Source organism: Struthio camelus, chromosome 3 (genome assembly GCF_040807025.1).
Source record: "Struthio camelus isolate bStrCam1 chromosome 3, bStrCam1.hap1, whole genome shotgun sequence".
NCBI lineage: Eukaryota > Metazoa > Chordata > Aves > Struthioniformes > Struthionidae > Struthio > Struthio camelus.
Window position 1 is genome coordinate 142,756,790 of NC_090944.1, and position 15,332 is coordinate 142,772,121.

The following is a 15,332-nucleotide window of genomic DNA, read 5'->3' on the forward strand; positions in this document are numbered from 1 at the left end:
TCATGGAAGCTGAACTCAAGGTGGAGGCCCATCTAACACATTTTACTTTTACTAGGACAGAAATTTATGTATCAAATATATTCATGCTGATGTTGTGCTTCCAGTTTATATGTACAAACAAAACAACTGCAGTATACCAATTGTTGAGGAAATAAATCATGCTCTAGCAATGCAGAGATGAGGCTGACAGCTGGAAACTTGGTGTTGAGGTCCATTATCTGGAGATTTCTGCTTAAGTGCTGATAACAACGTTTCCATCTGAAGTATCGATTTTGTTTTGAGATGAAAACAAGTCAGTGCTCAACTCTGAGAGATGTTGATGCACTCTGAAAAATCAAGTAGAGAGTGCTGAATTTGACACTCAGTTCAGTTTTCTCCTTTTGAAGAATTAAAGGTTTTTACTTAAAAATCCAATGAAAGGAAGTATTTCTTTATGTTTGTGTTTCACTTCTATCCTAAATCTTGACTTTCCAAAATATATTAGTGCAACAAAATGCTGTTGAGTTTTATCAGAAATCTCCACTGAGGATTATCACGTTAACTGTCTGCATTTAGCACATTGGATCTGTGTTTCCTAGAAACAGGAGCTTTGGGTACGGAACATGAGGTACATGAAACTGGGTAGCATTCTCAGAAAGCACTAACAGGATACCCTCTACTGTTTGACCTTTTAAAACAACTATATTTTTTTTTGATACAGCTTTTTCTACTTTCATTTACATGGTCATACTTTTCATACGAGAAGAAACTTAAATTTAAGTCCTTTATTACAAAGATCAAAAGTTGTGGTTATCATTTACGTACACAATTTACAAATTATTCACAAAGGGAACAACCAATACAACCAATATGCAAGAACTGACAGCTTACTTCAGATGAAGTTGGAGATGGGATGGTGTAGTTGTTTCCCTGCTTTGTTTACTGAAAGAAAAGATATGTTTGGCTTTTATTTTCTGTATGTGTTAAACACTGGGTCAGTGTTTATGTAGCACCTTAACTCATAACCCTTCAAATGCTTACATGCTTATCTTTATTTAAAGGTATACAATCCATGTATAAGCATGCACCAAGATATGCACTTTCTTCACAATGCTGAGTTTTGTTTTTTTTTTTTTAAATAGGAAATCCTGTATATTTTGGTGTGATACAATGGTCCTGCTTGAAAAACTTAATTTGTAGGATTTTACTGGTTTGAGCAATATGTCATTAAAACAAATGGAGATTACTATCGGAACTCTTATTCTGATAACTATGACTGCTATATCTTGCAAAAAACACTATATGATCTTAAGGTAAATATTTCATGTCTTTAGATGTTCCTTTTTGTTAAGACCATGACTGATTTATTGCCTTTGCTCTGTTTAGGTTAGCATCTTTTACGCTATTTCCTGAAACCATTTCAGGGACTGGGCAACTTAACAAAGAATGATAATTTACCAAATCTCACAAAATAGGAAATTCATCACAGAATATTTTATGACACTCAACAAAAAGGAGAATCAGTGAGGTTCCAAATCCCTTGATATGAAAGCACAATATCAACAGTGCAGTAGCTGCCGTTTACTAAACCTACGAACATCCATAACTTGTACTTTTTGTTGTCTATTGTTATGACGTGTAGACAAAACGGTTGAAGGAGTACACTGATTTTGGAGCAAACACAAATATAAATACGAAAATCACCAATGTGATGTTGCATCCAAGTTCTAAGCAATAAAGCAAAACACTTCACAAAGGTTGTTGCATCTAGTGGAACTGTTTAGTGGGCGTAGTATTATGACAGTATGACTCTTGTCTTTGTTTTTGTTTTTTTTTTTTTAAACTTAGGTATCAAATATTCTTTACCGTGATGCCTGAAGTAGTCTCAGGATGATAGATAAAGAATCTGCAATGCCATGGTAAACTTAAAATACCATAAATAGGCAAGGTTTTTAGTGGCACCAACTGTATATATAACTGAGTTAACCAGAACCTTATGAGACAAAGCAACATTATAGTATGCCTTTGTTAAGGCTTCTTGCTGGTTGAAGAAGGTAGATTTTTCTTTAAGGAGATTGTCCAGCGCTATTGTTTTCACTTCTCTTCAGTGGAAGGTCTCTTTATTGATCCACATAAGACTGCGCGTTTCGTTCGGTTTGCATTCGTACTCAATGCTGCCAAAACTGTTTCCCCACTGGCAATGATCCCGTTTATGGTAGTTGTAGAATTTAACTTGCCAGACTGTTTCAAAAACACCAATGTCATTAAACTGTAAAGGAAAAGGAATATCATTGTTAGTAAACTGGGTGTGGGTTTTTTTTGGGGGGGGAGGGGGAGGTAGGTTTTTCCTCTCTTAATGAGAAATACCCTTACGAAACTGTGAAACGTAAAACAGCTGATGTAAGGATTACTGTTCCTCAAGCTGACAAATCAAAGATCTGTAAAGCCTACTCTAGTAGACATCATGAAGCCTTTTGTGCTTAGGCATATACAGAACATGCAGGACCAGATTCTGTGTGTGCTATTCTCTTACTCTCATTTATGTCTGGGAAAGAGAAGGGAGTGAAAATGTTGAAGTTCACACATGGATAAATGTTGCTAACAGCAAGAGTCAAGGGTATAATCCTTCCTAAGATGGCTCAACAGCAGTTGGTACGGTGATTTTGAAGTTGCTTTTATATAGTGTAGATCACCTAACAGTGGTCTGTAGTGATAGAGGCTGTCACTTCACCTATATACCATATCTAGAGACTGCAGGAAGCTTCCTCCTTTTGCGTAATCTGAAATCTTTAATGTCCCTGTATTTTGTACAGTTGTGTTCACAGTGCAGAGAACCATGCTGATTGAGATGTGCTGCTGCTAGATCACTTACTCCTTCCCTGGGATTCTATTCCGCATTTTATATGAAACTTAAGCAAAAAGTTCTCTCTTGCATTTCTTGTGCATCTTTCTTGTGCATTTCTGTAATTGCTAGTTGTACTGTGCTAGCTTCTTAAACTTTGGTATGAGTAACAGGCTAGGAAGGAGATAATTAGTGTATGTTAGCAGGTAGTGTCTCATACAGTGAAAGTAATATGACATTGACTGCCAAGTTGTCTGACCACATTTGCACCTTACTGAGAAGTGAATGGGACTATGACTGTAGTAATTAAATTTTGTAATATAAAATCTCATGGTTTTTGAGCCACTGCCACATACCCTTACAACATCAGAAAATGTATATGAGTGAGGCTTACAAAGAGAGGTTACGGTTTCAATTGTGATGGTATAAAATTTGAGTCCCTGTGTCATGAGACCTTACAGAGAGGCTAGTGTGCAGGTGTGAAGCTTATATGCGTTGCTGGCTTGTTGATTTGTGTTCTGTTGGCAAAAAATACTAGATAGTGGATTCAGTGCTACTGCATGGCACTCTGTTCTTTAGCATTTTTTCCTTTTAAATATTTCCATCACTCCTTTTAATGACAGCTTCTTCACTTGGCTATTTTCCATTCCTATCATGTGCTTGGGAGCTGACCTTTGATCATCTACCTACTGTTATCACCCTTGGAAAGTCAGTATGAGAGCCCTTTTACACAGTTCCTCTTGCTCAGTTGCAAGCAGAACCTTCTGTATCCAGTTTTCTCAGATAGGCAGTTTTTTTGTTTGCTTTTTTTTCTTAAGTCCAAAATGTGGTTTGTAAGCTGCTGCTGGGCAATGGACATTGTTTTAAATCTTCCCTCAGATCTTCCCTGTGATAACTGTAAATTTAGCCTTAACAACGGCAGGAGTTGCTGTGTGCTGAGGTTAGTGAAAGATTTTATTTGGCACCAGTTGTGAATGTGACCTTAAAGGAGTAGCTGCATTGTTTCTACTACTTCCTTTGAAGAAGAGAGAATGTAATGTATTCTTATCTCTCCCAACAGCCAAAATCTTACTTAAGGATCCTTTATTAATCCCTTCTGATAGTAATCCTGGTACTGCTCATAATGCAAGATACTAAGGGTTAAGCACATTGAGCTTTACCGTGCACAGTCCACACAGATTGCCAGTAGAGAGGAGCATTAGACGTCCTCATCTTGAAGAAGGAGGAAGAAAAGGGATTGATCCAGAAGAAAAGGCATTTCTAATAGCATTTATAGAAGGTGACATGATACAAGAGCAGTACCCCAGCACTTCATTTTATTAATTTATAGAAGATCTGAATTTTGGTAAGATGAAGGGAGAAAACAAACTGTCTTCCTCCAATGACCTGGTTGGCTGAGCTACCCTGAGTAGTCGATGTTTGCCTGCTGTGGATTTCTAGGGGAAGGAAGGAGTTAAATGCAGAGCTTTTCTACCGCTGTGTATCCCATCCTGGTACTTGGGCACATGCAGCAGCTGCAGAGCTCTGTGGCATCGCGAATGTCCTGCATCCTCTGAGCAGGACAAAGTTCCTCTCAGCAAAGTTCCTGAGGCTCCTGCAGCTTGAATGATGGCTCTTATATTGGACTGAGATATGGACTTCCCCAGGGAGTAGTGATGGCCCTGTTCTTTGCAGATTAGGCCTAGAAGCCTATTTCACTGTCTGCTAGATCTCTCTTGTCCAATGCCCATAGGTGTGAGTAGTTATTTAGCTAGTCCTTCTGAGTTTGTGTGCCAGGATGATTTGATGGCTATTTATTATGGGAATAGAGTTCTTGCTTCTTTATTCAGTCTTAGTCTAGACTGACCAAGAACAAAATGAGACTAAACTTAGTGTACACTATTTGCTAGTCAGTTTAGTGGTTTCTGTTAGGCATAACTGAGCATTCAGATAACAGGAACACGTCCTGAGATTCTGGAATTCAGAAGTAGGATTGTTGTTTTAGAAGTATAAACCAGTAACAGGATAAGACCTCCACCAGTAAGTTAAAGTAGGAGCACAAAGAATTATTCATTTAAAATTTTAAAACTTACAGGAAACAAACACCTCAACTTCTGGACCTTCTGACTTTTAGAAATTAAGTTGTCATTGTCAGACATTGACTAGTGCTGGATAATTATCATTATCAGACTTCAAGACTGACCTTACAGTGCATTTCTAACGTGAGTTCAGATTTTGTGCTAAAATAGTGTCTGTTTATTCCTAGGATGCATCAAGATCCTACCTACTATAGAAAAGGAAGTGGAGGCAAAAGTTCCTTATTTTTGAAGGAAGTAGAAAAATTGAAATTAAAGTTGTATGCAATAAACCCAGTTTTGAATATTCAGGAAGTAGCTATTATAAGCATTTTTTGGACTGGGGTGGCTGAGGTTAGGTCCCTAAATCTGTCATGGCTCTGTCTAGCTGAGCAGCCAAGTGATAAGTTAAGCATGTAAATCCCTGTTGAGTTACCCATATTTAATACTTAAAAGTATCAATCGTGGACACCTAAGTCTATATTGAAGAACCAGTCTGTCAAAATCAAATCCTAAAAGGGATTGAGTTACTTGCTTAACACTTGCAAATCCTATTAACTTCATGGTTAGTATCTCAAGATTTGATATGTAAAGCCCCTGTTTGGACAAATATTGTGGCTGCTCATATTGATGCTGCAAAACAGCAGCTAGGAGCTTGTGTCTGAAAACCAGGCCCTCTTAGCATTACTTAAATTTCATTTGTGTTTTGTTTGACTGGATTTTTCCAAAGAAAAAGTTAAAGTTCCAGATTTTCAGATCTTAAAGCAGTGTTACATGTGAGGATAAAAATCTTTGGAGTGCTGTCTTTTTACCTCCTGGCATAAGGGCTAAGTAGAACCCAATGGCTACACTGAACAGTGGCATCAAGCAGGCATTTTCTGGGTTAGTGCTATAAGAAAGCTTCCCTTCCCTCTCCTTCTGCTCCTTGAGAAGAAAACTACTAGCATAGGCTTTGTGTATTCATCTTAGGCTACTGAAAGGAACAGTGTCTGCCAGTTGAGAAGTTATGCTGGGTTATGTTTGGTTTTCTTGGATGTTATAAGGAGGCAAACGTACAGAGAAGTGATTAATATGGACAGATACTTCAGGGTAGTCACTATTATATTTCATTTAAGATATGGGTCTCCAGAATTGTTACGCCTGCTGTAATTATCAGAAACTTCAATTAGAGATGCCACAATTTTTCTTCAGAAGGGGTTTGCTGTGCTAAATGATGGCTCCATAAGAAAATACAGCCTAAGAATCTGTAAAGATGAAATCTTGAGTGCAGCCAGCAAGTGCAGGAAAAAGGTGAAATCTTGTAGCCTAGGTGAGGTCCTAACCTAGTATAAATTGGAACAGACCCCTGGGAGAGCTCTAGATGAGGATGGCTTACTGCCCCATTTCCCCTTTTCTATATAGGAGGTACACAATAAACAGCAGGAGTCTCTCTCAGAACCATAATCGGGAAAAACAAAAAACCCTGGAGCCAAACAGATCCCTCTCTGCACCCCAAACATTACCAAAGAGTGCTGTCCGATGTCAATTGTGCTCCCTTAGGGGCTTGGACCTTCGTCTTATCTCACTTTGGATCCATGGCATACACCAAAGCTGGCCCTTGGAGCTTCAGTTTAAGGTTAGGGTGAACATCCGACTTGAGTCAAGAGCTTAAGTTTGCGGGTGCACAGTTAATATGGTAATGGAAACCATGGAAGCATATGGGGAAAGAGAGGGAGAAAACTGCCCTCAGGTTGAATGTGTGTGCCTTCACATAGGTGTTTTCAGACTCAGACAGGTGCTCTGGTTTCCTGTAGATGACAGGTTGAAGGGGGAAGTCATCACTCCTCATGCTTGGGGCATGCTGTGCTCCAAGCAACCTGGCAATGCTAGCAGGCAAAAGGGGGATCTTTGTATGCCAAGGGCTTGGGACTGGATTCGTAGCCAGAGCCATGAACCACATGATTTTGGTGGGAATTTCCTGAAATCTGTAGTACTGCCTGCAGAAAAGGCAGGAGGTTCAGCTTTAAGGAGCTCTATTTCTTCCTCCTCCTAGCCCCTGCAGTTCTCTTGGCTGCCCCTTGGGCAACAGAGCTTGTGTTTTCAAGCTATGCTCTGACCAGCAGCCTCACTGACACAAAGCAAAGAAAAGGGCAGCCTGGGGGGGAGGGAACAGGCAGCAGCTGTGACCAGGCTTTCCCTGCCACACTTGAGCTCCACACCTTTGTCTCTGGGAGTCAAAACCCTGCTGCCCTCCCTTGTCTTCCCGTGCCAGGCTTCCACTGAGTGGAGGGCCACGTACCTGCATGTTGACCTGGATAGGCTGCCTCTCACCGCTCTTGGTGTGGGGCACCCCTTCTGTGTCGTAGATGCCTGTGTAAGAGACCACTTGTGCATCCCTTGATTTCTCCTCCAGTGGGACATTCACGCCCCCGATGCCCATCGTCCTGCAAAGAGACAGGCTGTAGGCCTTCAGCAGCCCTGCAGGTCCCCTTCCCAGCAGACCGGAGCAGCCTCTGTGCAGGGGGATGCTTCAGGAATATTAGCAAACGTGCAGGTGCTGCTGACTCATTGGGGCTCCTGGATATGTCAGGGCTCCGCAGACACTCAGGGAACAAATAGAAAGGAAAGTGAGGGGATCTAAGCTCCAGTAGCTGGGGATGTGTTGATTGAACCACTTTTCCAGGGCTGCCCTCCGCTCAGAGCTGGTCCCCCAGCTGCCAACCTCCCCATTGTCTCTCTCTGCTTTGCTACGGTGCAGTGAGGCTTGGGCATGAGACAGCCCGAAATGCAGGGCTGGAGGGGCCATGTCCTCCCCCTGATCCAGAACAAAGCATGGGAAAGAGACAGAGAAGGAGCTGGGCCTGTAAAAGCTCTGGGTAGAGGTGGGAAGGGAGAGGAAAAGAGGCAGCTCCCAAACTCAGCTTGTCTCCTGTGCTGGCCCCACATGCTGACTGGGTAGGGGAACAGGGACAGCTGGCTGGGGACCTAGAAACAGGGCCACCAAAGCAAGAGGGCAGGGAGGGAGAAATCACGGAAACCCTGTGCTGTCAGCCTGCCAGGAGAAGATATTAGACCTCTAAAAATAAAGCACTAGGGAAGGGAGGGCTGTGGGATCCACCCCTGGGCTGTGCTGGGAAGGATGCACTTACGTGGCCTGAACAGTGCCGGGCCGGAGAGCCACCTCGATCTTGTACTTGGCCCCAGTCAGCAGCTTGATGGTGCGGTTCTGGCCGAAGCGCTGCCCATCCACCTTGAAATACACTGCCCCGTCGTTGGGCTGGATTTTGAGGGAGACGCTGATTTTCACGAGGTTGGGGATGTCGCCCATCGCTTGTCACGGGGGACTGCAGGGTGTGCGCTCGTCTCTCCCCCTCCGCAGAAGGTGGCTGGCCGGGAGAGGAGGCTGAGGCGGCGAGGGAGAGGAAGAGGAGGAGGGAGGAGGAAGAGGAGGGGCTGCCGGATCCGAGCCAGCCCAGCCCTTCCCAAAAGCAGCGGATGATGCTTTTTTTTTTTTTTTTCCCCTCTCCCCAACCCCTCCCAGTCACGGCACAGCATCTGGGCGGCGGATGGCCCGCTCCCGGGTTGGGAACATTTGCAGCTGTTCAAATTTCAGGCGGTTTCCACGGAGTTAATCCGGCCCCGATTACCGCAACCGTAATCCCACGATTTATCTGGAGGGGGAGCACGCAGGAGCCGCGCCGCGCCGCGCCGCGCCGAGCCGTGCGGGGCGGGTCCCGCTGAGGTTCAGCACCACGGGAGCGGACAGCGCCGCGGGCCGCCCCGCCGGGCCGGGCCGGGCCGGGCCGGGCCGGGCGCGCCCGGCCCAGTAGGATGCTACTGCCCGGCCTTGCCGCCTGACTCCCACCCCAGGGCTCCGAGCTTCCTCCTCCCCCCAAGCTGCCTGCACGGAAAGCCCACTCGGAGGGTCCCCGGCCTGGCCCCCGCCGTCGGCCGGGTCTCGCAGCTATCTCCCTCGGAGGGTGGTGCGCAATGGGATATTCTCAGAGGGGAGCACCCAACAAGTCACCCTCCCGATCTCCCTCGACCGTGGGGCGCGATCTCCTGGTGGCTGATTGTACCCTTTTGCAGAGGCTGACGCAGCTACATAGTGACATGCATGAGCCAGAGCTGCCTGAGAGGAAGGAAAGGGCAGAGAATAAAGACATGTTTTGTGTCTCTTCACTCTCTGTACTGCTAAAGGATTTTGTAAGCTGCCATTCCTAGACTGAGGGTCAATTTCCTGCCCCAGAAGTTGTCAGCTGAATTCCCCTTTGATTTCAGTGGCGACAGTATTTGGGTCAGAGTCTCTGTTGGGATCTTTTCTTATCACCTTATCCCAATCTTCTTGTTTTAAGAGAAGAAACACTGAAATTTCTGTATCAGATCACAGCCTTATTTCTTTAGGTCTGGTGGCACACTCTACCTATGGCTGGTACCATTTCTTCAAGGAGAGATATTTTTGAAACTGAAAGAGGTACCATAATTCACCTCTCCATAGATCTTATTCCAGTTTAACCATTAGAAGATAGCTTTTAACCCAGGAGCGGGAGGTTTGTACATCCTCTCCATTCTTTTGCTTGATTCAGCATTGTGGCAGAGATCATGAATCATGACTTTCAAAGCTAGTTCACCTACAGTTGTGCTGGATCTGATGTTGTCTTTGCTTTTCTAAAGCTGAGATATACACCTGTTGGTAAAATGTAGCATTGGCAAGCCAGATAGAAGATCTGTTATTACCCAGCTGCATTTATTAGTGTATGCAGGTTACTTAGGGAGTTATTTTTGTTGTGGACATTGAGCAGAAGAATACATACTGCGGAAAACTTGACTGTTGTAACAGAAATGCTATTGTATTTACCTTGATTAGGTATCCAGCTAAGGATAGTGTTTATTAGGTAACTAGCCAGCAAGGTTTCCACAGAGATAAGGGAGGGGGACAATCCCTGCATCTCACAGCTATGTATGCCTTGAGCTCTGTAAGTAACATCCCACTTCCAATGGGAGTTGCTAGCAGCAGGGACTCCCCCATGGGGAAGTGATTACACAATGGAGTCACTGCTTCTTCTACCAAACAATCAAGGCTGGAGCAAATGCTATTAAAAAAAAAAAGACCAGCAATTCCCTTTGTATGGTATGGTAGCGGCCTTATCAACATTAATGTCTGAGAAGAATCTTTTGGGTACTGTTAGCCTAACTCAAATCCTCTTGACATAAAGGTTTGTAGGGTAGGATGCATCTGTCTATGAATCTACTCATGATGAGTCACTTGAGACTCTTGTGTAATCAAAGGTATCTAATCAATAGAGTTAGTAAGTTGTAGGAGCAATTCACCTCACAGTAGGGGCCAACATTTGATCATGAGTCATACACTAAACTCCACTGATTTATTGCTTAGATCTCTGCTGACTGAAAAGGTCCTCAGAAGTAGACACCTAAAGTTAGGTAAAAAGAATCCCTCCGACTGCCCACTGTCTAGGCTAATACAAATGGTCTTGGAAATACTTTGGAAGTGTCAGATAATCAAGTGGCATACGCAGGTTTTAAGATGAGGAAGCAGCTGCTATATTTAGATAAATATCTCATTATCTCATGGCTCCACAAAAAAGATCATGTGTACATCTCTCCATATCTTGTTTGCACATTATAAAACGCTACTCTTTTTTCATTATGTTCTGCTGAGAACCTCTGTGTTTTGTGGCTTGGTGAAAGTTTTGCTTGCAGCACTTCTCACCGAGTTTAAATATAATTCAGTAAGAAATCACAGAGACCTTAGGTGCGGAACCCAATAGTGTCACTTAAAGTGGTGTGCAGAATAACGGCCATTTCCAGGGATCAGTTCTGCTTTCCTCATGAGCCAGATGTATCATGTTGTGGTAAATTGTGTGTAGCTGAAGTATTGATTGCAATTAGTTTCCCAAGTACACATAAGGATAGATCTATAACAAGGCTTTTTTTCCCTATTATTTCTGCCTGAACAATTATCTTTCTCCGGACACAACTCAGGCTATGATGTTATTCCAGTACACTGTGGCAAAAAATGGCAAACGTGAGGAAGAACTTAAAAGCATCATATTATGGATCATGTATGCATAGACTGAGTAACTAGTTCACTATTTGAAAGTGAAACATTTTGACAGTGGAACATTTGTGAGGAAGTAATTTTAAATGTGGGCATTGCTTTTCTTTTTATCAACCTCATAACTTCATATGCCTTTATGTTATTCAGTTATCTGACCTTACCAGATGATGCTCTTTATCAGTGTAGATTGCAGAGGGCTTTGCCTTTCTTAAGTCTTTCTGGGAAGTTAGTTTTGTTGCTGCAGCACAGCCACCACTTTATCACTCACAGGGAGAATTACCCAAATGGCCAACGTCATGGTTGATAAATTACAAATAAAAAACCCTAAGAATCCCTGACAACCAATTGTCTCTCTCTCACTGATAAACTAACTGTCAGCAGCCTGAGGACACTAATGGCCTTACAGCCTCTGACCAACCTCTCACCTGGGGCCTCCCAAATATCCACACCCCCCTCCCCCCCCCCCCAAACCCAGGGGCTCTATTTAAGCTCAGCCTGGGGCTGTCAGTCTGTGCTCTAGTGATGCTGTGGGAGTGCTAGTCTCCAGCTGGGCCTGGGCTGATGGCCTTGGCTGTGCCCTGTCACCATGGACCTGCTCAGCTGACTGTGTCTGACCCGAGTTACCCTCACTAGACCTGATCCTGACCTCTACACTGAATTCCTTGCATGACTTCCGGTCTGCCTCATTGCCATGAACTTGCCTGATGGGACAGGCCCTGGCTGGCAAGGCCCCTGCCCTGCCAGCCTGGGGATTCCCTGCAGCTCCTGCTGCCCTGGCCTGCAGGGAGCAGGCAGCCCTCACAGTGCCCTGATACCAACTGCTTGATGTTCTGATGGGAGCAAAATATCTGTAGCTAGGAGGAGGATGTGTGGTTTTTGCCAGGAGCACAGAACAAACGTACTGACCGTTACAAGATGCGAGGCTAAATATATCATCATGGGGCTTATGGCAAGGTGTCTTTTTGGTGTTTTCTCAAGCCATGGCAGTAACTTGCTTCCATGAACAAGCAGAAAAAGTTATGTGCCCTTTCTTCCATTCTCCATACCTATATGATTTGGAGTTTTTTGAAGGTTTGTTTGTTTGTTCTTATTTTTTTAAAACCTTTTAAGTCTTTAATATGCAGGTTAATTTATTTTTGCCTTTCAAATCTACTTTTTGTTCCCCTGGCATCTGAGATGCCCCAGCCTGTTGTCTGGGATTGGTAAGGTATGTTCAGGTAATTCCTTTTCCTTGGGCCTGGAACATTGCAGCACTCCCGTGTGAGGTGAGGGCTCCCCTGCTTTCTTGAGGCTGTTAGTTAGCAAGCCCTTCAGCGCTCTCTCGGGGAACGGTGGGCTCCCTCAGCTGAGTTGCGGCCAGTGTGCTTAGCCATTCTTGTCGTTTTTCTTCCTAGAACAAGGAAAGTCTTCTCACACTGTTGTGTCTCCTCCGAGACATCTCACTTGTCCCTAGGCCTTTCCTGCTTTGGCTGCATCACCTACTTGTATCACTAAGGGGAAATACCACAGGAGAGAGGTGAGTAAGTCACAGGTGAGGCTAGCATTATTCAGTGACAGGTCAGAACTAACATGTGTGCAATTCACAGCCTATGCTAGGGCTAATATGCACTGGCCCAATTTGCTTTGGAGATATCCATTTGGCATCTCACCTGAACCCACTTAATATGATTTGTGTTAGCATGATATCGTGTCAACTACATCAGCTTTTCAGTGTTACTATTTATGCAGTCCTTCCTGTTTTCCAGTTTATGTGCTAATCGTGCTGCATAGCTCTGCAAGAATTAAATGTATTAAATGTGCCTGAGGTCAGAACAAGATGGTTTATTTACGACAGCCAACCTACAGCCTTTGGATTCCAAGGTGACATGGACAATACCTGTAATGATCTTTTCATTTTTACCCCCTCTTTGATTACTTTTTTTTACCACAGTGCTAAATTTGGAAATGTCCTGGGTTTGGGTTTCTTTTTGAGAAGTGAATGCAAAGCCACAATCTCTCATTCTCTAAAAACAGTCATATGTGTGATGCCATATGGAGTGAATTGTGCTGAGACTCACACCTGGCAGCTCTCGGTTTAATACTATAATTCTATTGAGACCTCTGTGTCCAAGCAGAAGTGAGAAGGTGTGTTACTGAACTATAAGCTGGACTGAGTCTTTATTTATCACCTTCACAAATCACTTGCTTATGTTAATTTTCCTGTGTAGGTAATCATTTGAAAATACAGCATTTGATATAGATTTCCGTTGAAATGCAACTTGATTTGCTGGAGTGATGCATATTTCTGGAGAGCCTACGTGCTCTGTTACCAGAGCGGGCTTACAGCACTTAAAGCACAGCAAACATGCTCGAGGAACAGCAGTGTGAGGGCTAGTCCTGGGAGCAGTGGAGTTAATGTAACAAGCTGAGCAATTGCATATGTCTTCCTTGCAGCTAATTAATTTGTCTGGATAGTTTGAGCTTTGGGTATAAAGTCCCATCAGTTTCTCAGCTGGATCAAATATATTTGATCACTTCTTTTTTTGTTGTTGTTGTTGTTGTTAATGCTTGCAGGAACAGGCTCTGATGTGGCAGAAAACAGGATTTTATAATTTCATGATGCAAGTTACTTTCTCTTTTTGCCAGATTAAAGCTCTATCCTCCCCTGTGTGGGCAGCTGGAAGAAATACAGCCCTTCCTCTCTCCTTTATGCCTGGTGCTGCTCTTCAGCAATAGCTGCACAAAGATGTGCATCAGCAGTTCAGCCTGTCCCTTGCATCCCCCACCATGGCCACTGCATGGTTAAATACCATCTTGCTCCATAGGAATGATTTAACTGATCAGATTTTGGCTTAGGGGAAGATGAAGTGCTGGTTCCCATGTGATGATGAGTGATAAATGAAACCAAGCCTCACTATTATAACAAATGGATTGTTCCAGTGATATATATCAGATTAGTAAAAGAATGGGTGAGTTTTGAGGATGAAGCATAAACAACATAGAGAAAAGAAATGTTATACATGTTATAAAAGTAGTTGCTTCCAGCTAATATTGGATAGTGGTAATTTTATGCTTTGGATTACAGTGAATTGCTTAAGTAACTAATAGTAAATTGTGGAGTTACTGGCTTAGTGCCACTGTATCTATAATTGTATTGCACACATCTCTAGCAGCTTTTCATGCAGGTAAATCAGAGCTTTCTTTTCAGAGTGTGTTGTCAGCATCCCTTTCTGTTCATATTAATCCACTTTTTACTATAAGGTCACATGGAGGTCCTGTGGAAGAGGAACTGTTCCTGGATACTTCTTATCATCAATTTATCATGTAGGGCCTGCAATCCTGACTCAGCGCAAACACCGAACCAGTGGGAGCTGGAGAGCAGAGCTGAGCTTCCTCCTGCTGAGGGGAAAACTTGTGCAAAGGCTGCCTGCAGAGAGGAAAATGCTGGTAGATTCTTCTCTCTTCGTTCCCTGTAAGTTCTTCCAGCAGGGGAAGGGGTTTATTTTCCTCAGGCCTAAGGGTCAGCAAGGTAGGGACAGAAGGAGAAGCTAACTATGACCCAGTTCTTGGTCTCTAATGCTCATCCCAAGCTCTGTAGCATTATAGCTTCAAGACAGCTAATAAAGGGATAGTTCGGCTTCCAGAAATATGAAGGAGATTTAATTTGAATTGTCTTTGTCGATGACCTATGTTTCTTTGTTATCTGTCCAATCAAAGCAAAAATAGTGCACCTTTTCCCAAAGGTGGAACTACTGGAATGAAAGGGAAGAGAAGGAAATAATGCACCTTCTTAGAGCAGAAGGAATTACTTGGCAAAAAAAGACATTATACAAGAAGAATCTAGAAGCTTTAGAGGACATCAAGCATCATTTTAAGGCTTACAGGAGCTGAAGGGAGCCATCTTGCAAACAACTCAAAGAAATTTGAAGCTATATCACTTAAAAACTCAGGAACGTGTTTTAAATTCATTCCATATCCTGGGGCTGATGGTCAGATTCATTACTGCAAATGTGAAACAAAGCTTTTAACAGAGCTTTTGATCAGTGTTTAGTGCTCAGCTTTGTTTGGTTTCCAAAGAGCATGAAGCTTCTACAAGCTATGTATAAGCTTCTATCTGTCTGTCCTCCACTTAATGATTTTAGAATCTGTTGTCTGATGTCAAGTACATTTGAGAATCAGAAAATTGAAAAGCGTATATTGAATCTTTGACTTGCAAACTGCCTAATGAAGAATGAGGCAGTCTTTAAGGGTCTTTAATGAGAATCAAGTCCCTCACATAAATGTGACTTATATGGGCAAAGAGACAAGGTAACAAGGTTCTTTAGGTTCTGGAAAAGACACCTGAATAACAACCTGAACGTATATGAAAGACTGCTTGTGACAGCTTCACTTAAACCTATACTTTGGGCAAAATGTCGTG

General features: G+C 43.2%; 1 protein-coding gene across 1 annotated transcript; it reads right to left on the reverse strand.

Moving 5' to 3' along the window:
* Positions 1-749: 749 nt before the first annotated feature.
* On the reverse strand, positions 750-8,295 carry CNRIP1 (cannabinoid receptor interacting protein 1). Its single transcript, XM_009686929.2, has 3 exons — positions 8,004-8,295; positions 7,154-7,298; positions 750-2,248 (listed from the first exon to the last, which is right to left on the reverse strand). The coding sequence occupies exons 1-3, from the start codon at positions 8,180-8,182 to the stop codon at positions 2,084-2,086; spliced, it is 489 nt and encodes a 162-aa protein (XP_009685224.1). The 5' UTR covers positions 8,183-8,295; the 3' UTR covers positions 750-2,083.
* Positions 8,296-15,332: the final 7,037 nt, after the last annotated feature.